At 44.6% G+C, this 16,392-nt stretch overlaps 1 protein-coding gene across 2 annotated transcripts in view; it reads right to left on the bottom strand.

Annotated features, from left to right (window-relative positions):
* kdm5a (lysine (K)-specific demethylase 5A) overlaps nt 1-16,392 on the bottom strand; it is an 86,995-nt gene that overhangs the window by 35,501 nt on the left and 35,102 nt on the right. For both annotated transcript variants that reach the window (XM_007898636.2, XM_007898637.2), the window contains exons 12-19: nt 15,590-15,752; nt 11,389-11,508; nt 10,279-10,473; nt 7,946-8,127; nt 7,068-7,192; nt 4,909-5,059; nt 2,928-3,042; nt 494-849 (exon numbers count right to left, since the gene is read on the bottom strand). In XM_007898636.2, the coding sequence (XP_007896827.2) occupies nt 494-849; nt 2,928-3,042; nt 4,909-5,059; nt 7,068-7,192; nt 7,946-8,127; nt 10,279-10,473; nt 11,389-11,508; nt 15,590-15,752 (1,407 nt within the window). The remainder of the gene's footprint in view (nt 1-493; nt 850-2,927; nt 3,043-4,908; nt 5,060-7,067; nt 7,193-7,945; nt 8,128-10,278; nt 10,474-11,388; nt 11,509-15,589; nt 15,753-16,392) is intronic.

The following is a 16,392-nucleotide window of genomic DNA, read 5'->3' on the forward strand; positions in this document are numbered from 1 at the left end:
TAAAGAAAAATTCAATTGAATACATGTTGAAGTTTAACAAATTACTTCATGGAACATTAAGAACTCGAGAGAATTCCACTGCACTGCGCACAGGTCAGTTCCAATTTGTTCAAGTACACAAGAACACTTTTCTATGCAAAATATTTGCATTTTTTTCTTCCTTTGTCATTCTTTACCCTGTACTATGTATGAACCATTTCTCAAAGTATGGGGGAAGGAGGAAGAATGTATTAACATTTCCTACACTGTTTACTCCATCAAACATAAAATTAGATCAATTGACAGATGAAAAACAAATTGTACAGTTCTAACACTTTGTTGAGTTTGCAACTCACTAGCCTTGTCTCAAACAGCAACCCACCACAAACTGAGAAATTGTCAACAAAAAAGCAGGCCAAAGGTAATCGTTATCAGACAGTTTTGTGATAAGATGCGTATGTGATCCAGCATGAGAAAGGGCTAGTGGCTGCTTGCAGAAACATGATTGTCATACCTCGCTTGCAGACAAATTTTGGCCTTCTCCTCCCAACGCTCAGAGACAGTTAAGAGCTCCTGTAAATCTGCCATCGCCTTTTCAACTGCAGGATGTGGTGCCAGACCGATACCAGAATCTATGAGTTTTTTCATCACGTCCAGAGTGACCTTGTCAGGGTCTGAGAGGGTGAGGTGAACTTCATCGAGCCACCGAGCTTGTTGAAGCTCTTGCTTGAGTCTGGGAAGCTCCTGCAGCTCCACATCCAGCCCTGAGCCCAACTCTATCAAGGATTGTAACTTGGTCGAGTCTGGAGTCTCATCAGTCAGAGCCTCCTCAGCACGCACATGGAATTCTTCCACACTGTCAAGCAGCTCCTGAAAAAGAGATAAATTTATATTTCATTTATTTGGTAAGAATGTGCAACATAATTTTATTCTATCTTCCTTATGACACAACAACTTGAAAGTGATTGGGTAAGTAGCCAACCTGGTGTTATCTGGACAATTCTGTTACCAAGCTAACAGGAAGGATAACTACGGAAAAGCACAAATGATTTTGGAAAAGCAGTCTTCACACCACCAACTCTGAAAGTTGACAATGGAAGCAAACTTTCATCTCACATTTGCAGGACACTACCCATTGGTACTCCAATGGAATGATCCAGTGCGGCAATCCTCTCACAAAATGAACAAAGTACTCATTGCCCCAGATAAAACTTGCATCATCAGAAAGGCTTAGCGGATGGTTCGCATGGGAAAAATAAATGTTCCATTTGTTCTGCAGAGTGAGAGTTTAACCGTTTTAAACGTGTTTTTGTCCATTTTAAAACAGTCACTGAAGCCATTTCAAAGCATTTGAAACCAATTACGATTATTCATAAACACTTTGAACCCATTTTAAACGGTTTGTGCCACATTTCATGCTGTCTCTAAACCATTTCCAGCCATTTATAACCATTTAAACTGTCTCAAACCTGATTATAATCCGTTTCTCACCACTTTTAACCTTTTTTCTGACCGTTTCTGACCCTTTAAACCTTCGCTAACCTCAGGCACTGGCAGTATCGACATTCACAGATGTACGCTACACCTCAATGAGCCAGTCAGGAACCTAGGCGTCTTGTTCAACCCTCAACTGTCATTTCTCCCCCACATCCATGCCATAATCCGCTCTGCCTTCCCTCACCTCTTTAACATTACCCGACTCTGCCACTGCCTCACCCCTCAGGCCACTGAAATCCTCATTCATGCCTTTTACATCTAGGCTCGACTATGCTAATTAGCTCCTTGCTGGCTTTCCAACTTTCCCTCCACAAGCTGCAGATCATCCAGAACTCTGCAGCTCGTGTCCTCTCCCGCACCAGGCTCCGTGATCCCATCACCACACCCTCACCCAGCTCCACTGGCTCCCCATCCTCAAGAAGATCGAGTTCAAAATTCTCATCCTCACCTTCAAGGCCTTCCATGGCCTTGCCCCCTCCTACCTCTCTGACTTGCTAACCCCTTATCAACCTGTCCGCTCTCTCCGCTCAGCAGGCTCCGGCCTGCTCCATGTCCCCGCCCAGCCCACCATCAGCGGTTAGGCCTTCAGCCTCTCTGCCCCCACCCTCTGGAACTCCATCCCACATTCCCTTCACCTAACTCCCTCCCTTGCCTCCTTCAAGGAACGCCTCAAGACCCTACTCTTCAATCGTGCCTTTGGCCACCCTCATACCCTCCCTGCCCTCCACCCTCCCTGATCCAAACACCACCCCCTCCACACCCGCTCGGGTCCTAATGCCTAACTTTTCCTTGCAACGTCTTCCTGATGTGAAAGGCATTTTACAAATGTAATTTAGTATTGTATTGCAGGGTACTTTTCTTAGATCGTGTACAGAAATCTATACTTGTGGTCCTCACCTGGCAGCATTTATTGAGAATCACCCTTTCACCCACAAAATATAGTCAATTCACTTTACAGTATATTCTGTGAAGTGCTTTGCTTTGAGACATCTCGACAATGAGATAAGGGGTTATAACAAATGCAAGGATTATTATTATAATCAAAGAGGATTTTATCAACCATCTAATGCTTGGGATAGAATTTTTAGCACAGAAGGAGGCCCTTTCTTTCATTACTTTTGCTTTAATATTTAAAGGAAACTCGACCGTTGAAAGTGTTGTGCAACTAACAATGAACAAATACAGTCATCAAATCAATTTGCAACAACCTCCTGTGCTGAAGGGCCTCCTGTACCTAAATTTCTATCCCAAGTATAAGATGGTGGGTAAAATCCTCTCTATAATTCTCAACAAATGCTGCCAGGTGGGAGTACAATATCCTCAATTTCAACACTACCTGATTTCATGATCTTACCAGCTGCTGACAATACATTGTTGGCAGAGTCCTGAAAGATGAAGTCAGACAGACCGCAGCAAAACATCTGCCACCCAATTTGTTGTGAAGTGCTCACCTTGACAAGTCGTGCTTGGCTGATAACACAAGGAAGGCTGTACAGTTGATGCACAAATGCCTTCAATTCGTGGACAGTCAGCTTTGTCCGAGTCTTCCCACTTTCTGACTTATGTCTGGAAAATAGAGCAATAAAAATGGCAACTGTCACACAAGCCTATATTCAAAATTTTTATGAAGCATTTTTTGTATAAATTACAGTCTCAGTCATGTTCTCTAAAGAACTTGCAATGAAGTGACATTAACAACAACAACAAAACTACATTTGTATAGCACCTTTCACGTCGGGAGAACATCCCAAGGCGCTGGACAGTAGTTTCAGACCTGAGCTGGGGGTCGGGATCGGGGAGGGTAGAGGGCAGGGGGGGGCAAAGCAGGGTGATCGAAAGCACGGTCAAAGAAGAGGGTCTTGAGATGGGTCTTGAAGGAAGCTAGGGATGGGGCAAGGCGGAGGGACTGTGAGATGGAGTTCCAGAGGGTGGGGTGGTGAAAATTAGCTCTCAACCAGAACTTGATGTTTGACAGACATTCTGTCAGGACAGCAGGACATTAAGCAGCCATTGTTTTTATGTGAGTCAAGACCACAATCATCTGCAATCAACACAATGCCAAGGGTGTCACAACTAGCTTTCCGAAGTCCAAAATTTGAAGTTAAGGACACAACAATCGCTTCTGAATCATGGAAGTGTATCCCTGGCTTAGTTGGCAGCACTCTCACACTATGTCTGTGCTGACACTCCAAAGCAATGCTGAGGATTTGTTGAAGTATTTGGGGTGCCTTCCTTTGTTTAGGTGAGATGTTAAACAATGGATCTGTCTGCTTGTTCAAGTGAATGTTAAAGATCCCATACACGATTGGAATAAGTTTCTCCCAGTTTCCTGACCAATAATAATAATCCTTGCTTTTGGTATAGCACTTTTCACTTCTTCTAGACGTCTCAAAGCGCTTCACAGAATAGACTGTAAAGTGAATTGACTGTATATTTGTGGGCGAAATGCGGCAGTGTCCCACAAACAGTCGTGGATTGAAATGACCAATTTATTATTGGTTTTTTTTCTTGAGGGATTATTATCAGTCGTGTGGAGTAAGGAAACTTGCTCAAAGTTTCACCCTGTCGGGAATCGAACCCAGGTCTCTCTCTTGCAAAGCGAGTGCTCTAACCACTGAGCTACAGGACTCCACTTTATTAATGCCCCATATAAAATTGATCATTCACCCCATGGCTGTTTGTGGGTCACTGATATGCACAAATTATTATTAATACAACGCCCCCTTTGTCGGCCTCCCCAGCTGAACCCTCAAAGCTGCAACCGGAACTACACAACCAGCATTCTCTCAAATGAGGCTTCAGAACCCAATCTGCCCTATCCTTGAGAGACTACACAAACCCCCAATTCCTCAGCAGATTGACGAATATCATTCAGCCATCTCCCTCCTACCCCTGTCTAACATACTGCTGAGGTTTTCACACCATCTCTATCAAGTCCTTTTAAAAAATGTAACTATGTGAAAGGAACTACGTAAGTGCAAACTGTTGTTGTTGATGATAGACTTGTAGATACGTTTTTACAAACGATTGCTTATTTCAATCTTATCTTGAATAACATTTCCCCCTTCTCCTCTCTTTGTTACATGTTGCCGAGTTCAATGCGACAAACTCAATGGGTTCCCAAATTGATTATGCATCTTTTGTTGGTTGAAACTAACATGAGAGCAGCAAAAAGCAAAATAGCAACCTTTCTCTTCTCCAAAATCAGTGTATGGATTATAAAATATCATTTATCTCCAGATGTGATTGCTCCCTATATCTCTCTCTGTTTGGTGATATAATATTCAGGACATTGTTCTAATTTAGGTTCAGGGAAGCCAGGGACCTCAATTCTACCATCTGTCTGTCCACCTATTTCACATCACCTTATACTCCAAATTATTTTTAAAAATTGAAACAGTTCTGTGTTTCTCATCATTTCAAACATTTTACCTATTGCGCTGTTTTCTGCTGACAAGAAGCTGAGCTATTGATGCACATGTTTCTGCCTCTTTCACAGCGGAACGGAGCTGTCGCAAAAGGTCATTCTCAGGATATTTCTTTTCTTCTGCTTCTTCCAATCGAGCTTTTAACTCACAAAGATCTGAGTGGAACAACAAGAAAATGTAAACTATTATTTATTGACTTTGGATCTCAATTGAGAATTTCCCATCATCAAAATGAGGAGTGGATCATTTCCCATTTTGGGCATCAAGCATTCCTCAAAAATAGCATAGTCGGCCGTTGAGAAATCTCCCCCAGAAATAGCTCAATGTCCAACTACGGAGCACACCATAGTTTTTTTTGGTCAGCCAGATGTCCGACACATACATGAACCCATCACAATGCTTAAGAGAATCCAAACCAAACAGAGTTCTGTGCATCCCACCAAGCAATGGAAATTCCAATGCCCTGGAATACTACAGAACTGATTGGCTCAGGAACTGGACAACTGAGATCGCCATAGAGGGCTGATTCGATTCTGACATTCCTTGGCCAAACATGTCACTTGAAGCCAGCTCCAAGGAAACCCCATTTATCTCCCTCACCGGAGGATAGTTGCAAGTTGGTCATTTGACGTCTGGAAAGATGGGTTTGTGGACTTGCGGAAACTCCCTGTGCACTTCTTGGTGCGCAACACAGCTCAGCATGAAACATGTGAGAGCACTGCCACCATGTTCCTGCTGAGACCTCAAACACACATCCCTCTCCACTGAGCAATGGTTCCACCAGTTGGAGGTGCAGAGCTTGAGCAGCAACTGCTTAACCTCTGTGCAAACCAAACAAGGTGGATTCCAAACCCTGGATGTCAAAAAGCACATTCACAAATTTGCACTCCAGGTAATGTCTTTCAGCAGCTCCAACCCTCAGAGTGTCTTCAACAGCTATCTGGTGGACATCTGCCATCAGGGTGTGGGAGGACATTTACAGGACAGCTCGTGAAGTGCCAGTCCCCTTGATGCTCTCAATATCCACGTCCAATGTCATCTACCAGGCTTACTCAGCACCAGCCGCTAAATCCAGATACTCACGTAAGGGGCTTTGACAAATAGACAACAACAAGATTACATTTGTATAGCGCCTTTCACGTCGGGAGGACATCCCAAGGCGCTGGACAGAGTACAGCATTTCAGACCTGAGCTGGGGTTGGGGGGTAAGGGAGGGGAGGGGAAGGGTAAGACGTGCCTACTGCATCCAGGGTGATCAGTAACAGGTCAGCGTAGCCCCTCCCTGCAGCCACTTCCAATGTTTGCCAAAATCGCCTTGCTGCTTGATCCTGACAAATGAGCCATCCGCTCCTGGGATGCAGCAATGAGACCAAAGAAAACTCTTTGCTGCATCCCATGAGCTCAGAACCATCAAGTGGAACTTTTCACAAACAGGCCTTATATGCCACAAGCATGACCTATATTGGGACCTTGCTGTCCTTAGAGAGACGAGAACAACCAAAGTGTCTTTTGCCTCTTCTTAGCGGATCCTTCTCTGCACACAAGAGTGCAATATTTTGACATTTGAAGGTCCTACATCAAATCATTTTTTTAAGCAGTTCACACAAAGTTGCCAAATTTAAACAGTTTTTGTGCTATGGCCCACTTATAATTTGAGAACTGGGTGGAGCTTGCCCAAAGTAATTCCCCCCTAGAACACTTATGGGCAGCACAAGAGAAACATCCGTTCCATTTTTCTAAGTTAAATTTCAATCCAAGTTCCAAAAATCCAAGCAAAAGGACAGTTTGTCAAGTTAGTATGTCACCCAGTTGTCCAGGTGAGAAAATCAATTGTCAAAACAAAATAACAAATTTTGAAACCACTTTGGTTCATCACCATATGAAAAACTCTTCAGGTCGACAACAAGGGCACAAACACCTTATACTACTGGGGGTCCATGCACAAATTCACTAAGCTGGTCAGGCTAATGTTGAAGAGAGGGGAAGAGAAAGAGGGGAAATAAATATTCAGAAGGCAGGTCGATCTACAATCCGCCCCCAGACAGTCAATGTCACCTATCTGCTTGGATGGGAAATTAAGTGATATTTGGGGGAGAGATAAACATGCAAGAAGAAAACTGATGTAATGGAGCCTAGAAAAATATATTTTTTTTAAATACGCACCTTTCTTATGATTAAATTCTGCCTCCAAAGCCTCTCTCACTTTGCTTGCCCAGGTGTCATACGTCTGGGCTCGTGATTTCACACCATAAAGCAGTGATGGGAGCTCCTCCAATGTGTAACGGTACCTGATAAAAGTGGGAGATATACCAGCAGTCAAACACTGTACCCAGTTAGAACATACACTTCTACATAGTCGTTTCATGTAGGAAATGTCTCAAAATACTTCACAAGGATTTAATGGGAGCCAGAACAATGTGGGAGATGAGGGAATAAGGAATGAGGTGATGGAAGGAGGTCAAAGATGTTAGTTTTAAGAAGGTTTCTGAAACCAACCAGGGAAAGTGCGAGTCAGAGATACTTTGGAAGAGTTTCAGAGTAGGAACAACAGGATGGAGGTGGAGGCTGGAAACTTTCAGGACAAAAGACATGAATCCAGAACAAATTTCAGAAACTTCAAGGAATGTGATGTGCAATTTCAGGACAAAATTTCTTCACATTAAGTGCAATTAATATCTGGAACAAGTTACTTGGAAAGATAGCTGAGGTCAGGATACTGGGCTCAAGTCAGCAATTTGAGCAAGTAAATGAGAGGGCTGTCAGTCTCTTATAATAAGATCCATGTGCAAAGGTTGTGACCCTCTTGTCAGTTCTCCAAATGGATCTGAATGCCTGGTGAACATTTCTAACAAAGGGACCATCAAAATAATCAGCAAAGCTTTTCATATGGAAACCTGACTTGCTGATAAAATGGTGAATATCAGTGGCACTTTATCAAATGGCTATAACCAAAGTCAAGTAAAAATTAACATGTGCTTATTTGAAATTCTCAAATTTTTGCATCTCTTTGTAAAAAGATATTTTAACAAAATTTTCCATACCTGAGACAGTAGTTCCGAACTGGACAGTCACACAGATCCTTTACATGGTGCAAACACACCAGCCTATTAGGGTCACAGGTACAGGTAATAGCAGAAAGGAAGCATGTTGTCTTGCATTTTTCACACTGACGCTCATCATCTGGTAATAGCTCAAATGCTTCTTGTTCAGACTCAGTTATATCCTAGAATCAGACACAAAGTAACCTTTTTATTTTGTGTCCTCAGAAAGACCTGCCTCACTTTAGAAAGTTTCCCCTTAAAAAGAGAGCAAAGGCTATTTTAAGCAATCCTAGCTCAGCGGGAATCCAAGCTGCCAGCTCCTCGGGTTTTCCCAATTGAGATCGGAGACTGGCATCATTCAGGTATGGGGGGGGGGGGGGGGGGGAGAATGGCAGTTGGAGAGTGACAGAAAGGATACTTCAACACTGTCCTTTAAATAAGAAGAGAAATGTGAATAGAAATACTGCAATTTTGACTCTTATGCATCTCACAACCTTTTTTTTTCCCTCGAGCACAAGTGCGGATGCATTTTCGTCAGAACTGAAAATGTGATAAATGCTATCTCAATCCTTCAAAACAACAGAACACAGTACTCAGAAGTTTTCTGTTTCACTGTTGCAGTCAAAACCAAAACAATCTAGACACTCTGTGATCATTTCCTGAAGACACTTAGTAATAATCAAATCATTCTTTTGAGAAAGCTTCATTTTATTTCATACTTTCCAAAGACTGCCCAAGGCACCAATTTTTAATTTCTATGCAATGTTGATGAACAATTTCTAAATTTCTAAATCCTCAATAATTTTTACTCCATTTTCAAGTTTGTTTTTGCAATATATACTGGAGACAAAGGGTGCAATTAAATTTTAACAGATATTAAGGGGGATACAACTTATAGTAGGCTACTTAAATGGACAATGTGCTCTGGTTACATTAACAAAACACTAGACGACTGTCGCCAGCAGTTTTCCTTTCAGTCCCATTCCTGTAAATAATAAATGAAATTATCCATTGTTTGTAATGTTTTTGTAGTCCTCAAAAGGCATGCCACATGATTCAAGAGGGAGTTGCTGTTGACTGAACAATTAGTATTAAAGGTTATTCCGCAGCATATTTTTGTATGTCAAGTTTTCAATTGCTTTTAGCATAAAGGAGGTACAACAACAACAACAAGATTCCATTTATAGAGCGCCTTTCACGTCAGGAGGTACATTGCACAACTCACTAAATAGATGCAGTGACAACCAGTTTTGTTACCGAGCACAGGTATAGCGTCAACTCATTTTTTCCCTTCTCAGGAATGGAACAGCATCTCTGAAAGGTTCAGATTCCGAAACCAGAAACGTTTGGAACGAAGTTCAGACAGTAGAAACTCATAAGAACAACAATTTACATTTTGATGTTAGGAGAACATCTGAAAGAATTTCACACAACTGATTGGGAGCTCAAGGAGTGGGGGTGGTCTGCAATTGAAAGATTGTGATAGCTGGTTTCATTGTGCAGACGCCTAGCTTGCTTCCTGTGGGCCTGGAGAATGATGTCGCTGCTGACCTCGCTTTGCATGCAGAGAACGCCAGAAGTGATGTTGTGGAAACGTACTGACCCAGATGTCATATAACACAGGAGACAGCTGGCTGCTCGCACGGATATCACAAACAAGACAAACAAACCAGGAAGTCACGTGGCCTCTGTGAGCTCGTGCTCACTCCCCTACAGGAAAAATCAGCTCTGATACCAATAGTTCTTATGCGAACTACAATCTGAAGCTAAGGCAATTAAAACCAATTAAAACAAATGTCATAAATGCAAACCTTGTATTGTGAGCATCATACAGTCTTTGCCCTGGAAAGTACCAATAGCTGCTCCTTTCATATAAATTAAGCTAAAGTATAGATGCATTTTGAGGCCACCAACCTGCTGATGCAGCTCAGACAAGTTAATGGCACCTGCAATTCTCTCTTTGCAATTTTAACCACAAAATCCCCTCGAGAAGATTCCATCCTGTCATTCACACCCACTGAGCTATTATTTTGGAAGCACATTTAACATAATAGACTTGAGCTTTGCCTTCCCTGCAAGGTATTTCAATAATCTCATCAGCTCAGAATCAACCAAACTGCATTTATTACGCCCCATTCCCATTTGTCCTAAAATGTTAACTTTACATATTCTTGAGATTTTCTTCACTGAGGTGAAAGTTGCATCAGTATTTTAAAATAATGGTTAAGTGCTCTTTCCATTCAAGACTTCTTTTTGTTAAAAACATGCACTTATATAGTGCCCTTCACACGGGGTAGCAACTCGGAGGGCTTAACATTCCCCACATCACATACCATTTGTAAGACAATCTCCCGTAGTCGTCTCTCCTCCTCAATCATAACGACCATCTCCTTGCAGACGGCAGCAGCCAACTCAACATCCAGGCCCTCTGGATCAGCTGCCATCTTGCAGATCAGTTCTTCATGTGAAAAGACACAGTATCGGTGCAAACGTCGATAATGGCTGACACACTGCCGACCAATGGGGAGCTGGAGTTAAGTAAAGTGAAAAATCAACACTGAAAGCAACAACTACAAGTCAATGACGGACAAAGTATTTTACAGAGGGGTTGGGAGGCAGATATTTGCTCTCTGTGTCATGGTGAGTGTTTTATTGCCTGTTAATTTTGCAAATGATCTTAATTGTTAATAGCATTTTCATTTCAAAAAATATTTTTAAAAATATTCATGATACTCACTGAGTTTTTATTTGCTGAATGAGTTAAAAAAAAGTTTCAGCTCCTGGTGTCATTCAGACATGCTCTTTTTTATGAATTACAGTTTGCAGCAAATGATTAAAAGTAGCCTCACACCAAGAGGACTGTACTAAACTGGATTACCAAAGGTCTTTCTTGCTTTGCTGGTTGCATCTCTGAAATAGTGAAACCTTACCATCTCTTTCTTTGCTCCCCCTTCCCATTTGTTTGATATTTTATGAGTGTCAAAAAGAACAGAGAGCTGAGAAAATCAATGTCAAGATGTTCAGAAAACATCAAAACTTTGCTTTCCACCTCAAGTGGCAGAGAAAGCACCAAAATATTATTTTCATCAGTTCTAATTTTATCCTAATCAATCTGAATTAGAGGAACTTCATTAATAGATTTCACTGTAGCTTCAAACTGACCAAAAGTAACAATTCATTGTGTGGGGACAGCTCAATTGCAAACCCATTGTTCAATTGCTCACTGGAAAACAATACCTTTACCAATTATCTGAATATCTCTCAAAACCTATCACTTACATCTGTTCAACAGTGGCAGCTGTCCACTGTTTAAAACAGAAGTTATTTTATTCTGATTTATGTCAGCTCTTGTGCTATCAACAACCTTGTATACATTTGCAAAACTGCTGGAGAGCCAAACTTTGCACGACTGAACATGCATTTTATGAAAGTCTTCAACATACCCAATCTGCAGTGCAGAAGTTAACTGCTTCTGCAAAGTTATAGCCCTGGTTGAATCCACTGTGATAGGCTCTTGGGAAAGTAACCACAAATTCACCAGCACACTGATTTGTACGAAATACCTAATGAATGGAAAACAGAAGAACAAGAATTAAATCTATTTTGACATTTCACCAGCATGTTCCATTTCTGTCAAAGTTGCAGTTTCTTATATGTTAAATAAACTAGATCAGGTGGTCCAACCTTTTAGCAGACGCTGGCCGGATTCCGTATTTGAGAAAGGTTTCCGGAACACATAAGCAATATTTCATGTTGGAAGGACATCTCAAAGCACTCAACACTGCTGCTTAGGAACCTGAGCTGGGGGTGGGAGCCAAGAGAGGTGGGCAGGTGAAAAGATGACCAAAAGCATGATCAAAGAGTTAGGGGTCCTGATGTGCTTTGAAAGGGGGGGGTGGGGGTGTGGGAGCAAATCGGAGGGATTCCAGGAATGGAGCCCCAGAAAATGGGGACAAAAAGGCAACGGTGATGGAGTGAGGAGGGGGCACATGAAGCAAGCTGGTGTTTGTGGGCAGAGGAAATGACCGGGTCGAGAGACCGCAGAGATAGGATAGGGAGGCGATAAAGAACATGGAAGATTTTTTAATAGGGAAAGAGAGTTTTCTTTGAGGAAACGGCGCAGTACATTGCTCTGTGTCTTGTCCTCGGTCCCCTCCATGGCAGCCGAGGGAAGCATCGTCTTGACAGTGAACCGAAACATTGCCTGTACTTCTCTCTCTCTCACACTCTCTTTATTTCTTTCTCTGCCCCTCTCCCTGATGCTCTCTCGCTCTCTCTCTCAATCACTCCCCCCATCTCTCTCACACACAATCACTTTGCCCCTCTCTCCTCACACAATTATTTCCTCTCAATCACATCTTACCTCCTCTCCCCCCCTCTCTCAATTACTCTCACACCCCCCTCTCCCACACATTCTTCCCCCCTCTCCCACACACTCTCTCCCCTCTCACACACACACTCTCCCCTCTGCCCCACACAGTCTCTCTCTGTGTCCGCTCTCCCACACACATTCTGTCTCTCTCCCCTCTCCCACTCTATTCTCTCTCCCATACTCTCTCCCCTCTGCCACTCTCTCTCCTCCATTCTCTCCTCCACACAAACTCTCTCCCCCTCCCCCACTCTCTCCCACTCCCCCACACACACTCTCTCCCACTCCCCCGCGCACTCTCTCCCACTCCCCCGCGCACTCTCTCCCACTCCCCCGCGCACTCCCTCCCCTCTCCCGCGCACTCCCTCCCCTCTCCCGCGCACTCTCTCCCCTCTCCCGCGCACTCTCTCCCTCTCCCGCGCACTCTCTCCCCTCTCCCGCGCACTCTCTCCCCTCACCCGCGCACTCTCTCCCCTCTCCCGCGCACTCTCTCCCCTCTCCCGCGCACTCTCTCCCCTCTCCCGCGCACTCTCTCCCCTCTCACGCGCACTCTCTCCCCTCTCCCGCGCACTCTCTTTCCCCCACACACTGTCCCCTCTCCCTCACTTTCTCTCTCCTCTCACCCACACTCTCTCTCCCCTCTCCCACACTCTCTCTCCCCTACACTCTCCCCTCTCCCTCACTTTCTCTCTCACCCCCACATTCTCTCCCCTCTCCCACCCTCTTTCCACCCCCCACACACACTCCACTCCCTTCTCCCACTCTCTCCAACACGCTCTCTCTCCCACTCTTTCTCAATCACGCTCTCCCCACTCTCTCTCTCTATACCCTTCCCACACACACCCACACTCTCTTCCACACACACTCTTCCCCTCATAAACTCTCCCTCCCACAGACACACACACTCTCTCTCCCTTCTCCCACACACACTCTCTCCCCTCTCCCACTCTCTCTCCTCTCCCACACCCTCTCTCACACACACCTACTCTCTCTCTCCCCTCTTCCCTACAGTCTCTCTCTATCTCCCCTCTCCCACAGACACACTCTTTCTCTTCCCTCTCCCACAACAGACACTCTTCTCTCCCCTCTTCCATTTACTCACCTTAGAGGGGGTACAGTGTAGATTCACTAGGTTGGTTCCTGGGATGAGGGGGTTGATCTATGAGAATAGGTTGAGTAAACTAGGTCTATATTCTCTAAAATATAGAAGAATTAGGGGTGATCTTATAGAAACATAAGATTCTTATGGGGCTTCACAGAGTGTGAGACTGATTCCCCTGGTGGGAGAATCTAGAACTAGGGGTCACAGTCTTAAGATTAAGGGTCAGCCTTTTCGAAGAGTTGAGGAAACACTTCTTCACTCAGAGGGTAGTGAAGTTATGGAATTCTCTACCCCAGAAGCCTGTAGATGCTCAGTCCTTGAACATACTCAAGACTGAGATTGATAGACTTATAAAGGTTAGACGGATTAAGGGATATGGGGATGAAGCCGGCAGATAGAGTTAGGTTAGAAGATCAGCCATGATCTTATTGAACGCAGGCTTGAGGGGCCGAATGGCCTACTCCTAATTCCTATGTTCCTACATTCTCTCCCCTCTGCCACACTCTCTCGCCCCCTCTCGTGAATACCCTCTCGCGCGCACACGCTCTCCTCCCTCTCGCGCGCACACGCTCTCCCCCCTCTTGCGCGCACACGCTCTCCCCGCTCTCGCGCGCACACGCTCCCTCCCACAAAGTCTCTCTTCCCTCTCCCACACACACATTCTCTCTCTCCTTGCACACCCACTCTCGCTCCTCACCCACAATCTCTCTCTCTTGCTTCTCTTCCACACACTTTCCCTCCCCCATGCATACACACACTCTCTCCCCTCTCTCACACACACACACTCTCGCCCCTCTCTCAAACACATGCTCTCCCCCCGTCACACACTCTGCCCCCCACCCCCTCACGCACACTCTCTCTCTCTCCCCTCTCGCACTCTCTCCCCTCTCGCACCCTCTCTCTCCCCTCTCGCACCCTCTCACACACACTCTCTCACACCTCTTCTCTCTCTCCCCTCGCACTCTCTCCCCCTTTTCTCTCCCCCCTCTCGCGCCCTCCCCTTCTCCCCTCTCGCGCCCTCTCTCTCTCTCCCCTCTCGCGCCCTCTCTCTCTCCCCTCTCGCGCCCTCTCTCTCGCCCCTCTCTCTCTCCCCTCTCGCGCCCTCTCTCTCTCCCCTCTCGTGCCCTCTCTCTCTCCCCTCTCGCGCCCTTTCTCTCTCCCCTCTCGCGCCCTCTCTCTCCCCTCTCGCGCCCTCTCTCTCACCCCCCTCGCGCCCTCTCTCTCTCCCCTCTCGCGCCCTCTCTCTCCCCTCTCGTGCTCTCTCTCTCCCCTCTCGCGCTCTCTCTCTCCCCCCTCTCGCACTCTCTCTCTCCCCTCTCCCCCCTCTCACAAACACTCTCTCTCCTCCTCTTCTTTCAATCAGTCGCGGGGGTCACTATCTGCAGCAGCAGGAGTTGAAGGTTGTTAAGAACTCGGGGAGGGAGGCAGTGGGGCAGCCCGAAGTTGGAAACAGTCTCAGGCTGGATAAAATCACCTGCCAGGCTGGGCTGCATGCCTGTTGGACCACGCTGAACTAGACCATTGGTCAGACTGGAACTGCCTGATTCACTGTGTTAGGCTTGACCTCAGTTCCATAGGTCAAGGGAGAAAAAAAAAAGCTGGGTTTCCAATTCCTGATAGACAGGAAAGCCTGTCTGTGAGGGGATCATCCTCATCTCATGCAACATCTACACAGGCACATAAATGAATAAACAATCTGTCAACACTCAACATCAAGGTGCCCACACAAATTATGGCCACAAGCAGAAGTACAGGAGAGGACTCAGCACCTTAGCCCACAAAATACAGTCAATTCATTTTAAAATAATTATCCTTGCATTTGATATAATGCCTTACCACGTCTTCAAGACGTCTCAAAGCACTTCACAAAATATACTGTAAAGTTAATTAACTGTACAACATTACTGACTGTAACAATACAATATATTCTGTGAACCAAATGCAAGGATTATTATTGTCCAACAACAGAATATGGAATTATTTTAGTAACTCGATCCTAATTAATAGTGAAGTAGCCAGATATTCAACAGAAAGCAATCTAGATTGCAGCACTATTGTCATAACTCAGGATTACAGATTTTTTCCAGCGAATAACACCTTAACTTGAAGGAATAAAGTAGCCACAGTATAATTGATTTTACATGGGAGAAAGCAAGGGGAGGTAGAAACATACCGGAACTCCATGTTCCATTAGAACATTGGGATTCATGATGGTCACGAGTTGATGTAGAAGATCGGGCTGAGAATCAAATAGTTCTGGAGCCAATTTTCTCATTACAACCTCCAACTCTTCTGCTGCATACCCTGGCACCCCGTACCAAGTTTTTGGCTCGCCCCTGAGGAAGCACAACCAAATATTCACTTTACAATTGCAGCTTCAAAGAACTATATAACCATCTCTCTTTTAAATATCAAATTACAGCAGCATTGATGGCTCATCAACATTATCATACAAACACAGAAACAGGAGAAGACGATTCAATCAAATCTGTTCCACCAATGTAGGAGATCATGGCAAGTTTTTAAATCCCCATTTCCTCCATGTCGCTCAATGGTCTCACTTCTTCCACGTTAATAATAATAATCCTTGCATTTGATATAGCCCCTTATCATGCCTTTGAGATATCTCAGAGTTTCACAGAATATACTGTAAAGTGAATTGACTGTATATTTTGTGGGCGAAACGCAGAAGCGAATTGCGCACAGCAACATCCCACAAAAGTCATGGATCGAGTGATCAATTTATTAATCTAGCTCCCTTGCAAGCATCTCACTTGATTCTGTATCTGCGGCATTCGGGCAGTGTATTTTACATTGTTTGGTGTAAAGAAACATTTTCTGATCCCACTTCCATTTGAACAACTGCCACAGAGACCAGGATTGGTCCCAGATGCAATGTCCAATTTGTGATGAGTCAGCTGATCGAAGCCAGGGCTAGCTGTATGCAAGTTGCAAATGCCTTCAATAGCCCGTCAA

Source organism: Callorhinchus milii, unplaced genomic scaffold (assembly GCF_018977255.1).
Source record: "Callorhinchus milii isolate IMCB2004 unplaced genomic scaffold, IMCB_Cmil_1.0 Scaffold5, whole genome shotgun sequence".
Classification (NCBI taxonomy): domain Eukaryota; kingdom Metazoa; phylum Chordata; class Chondrichthyes; order Chimaeriformes; family Callorhinchidae; genus Callorhinchus; species Callorhinchus milii.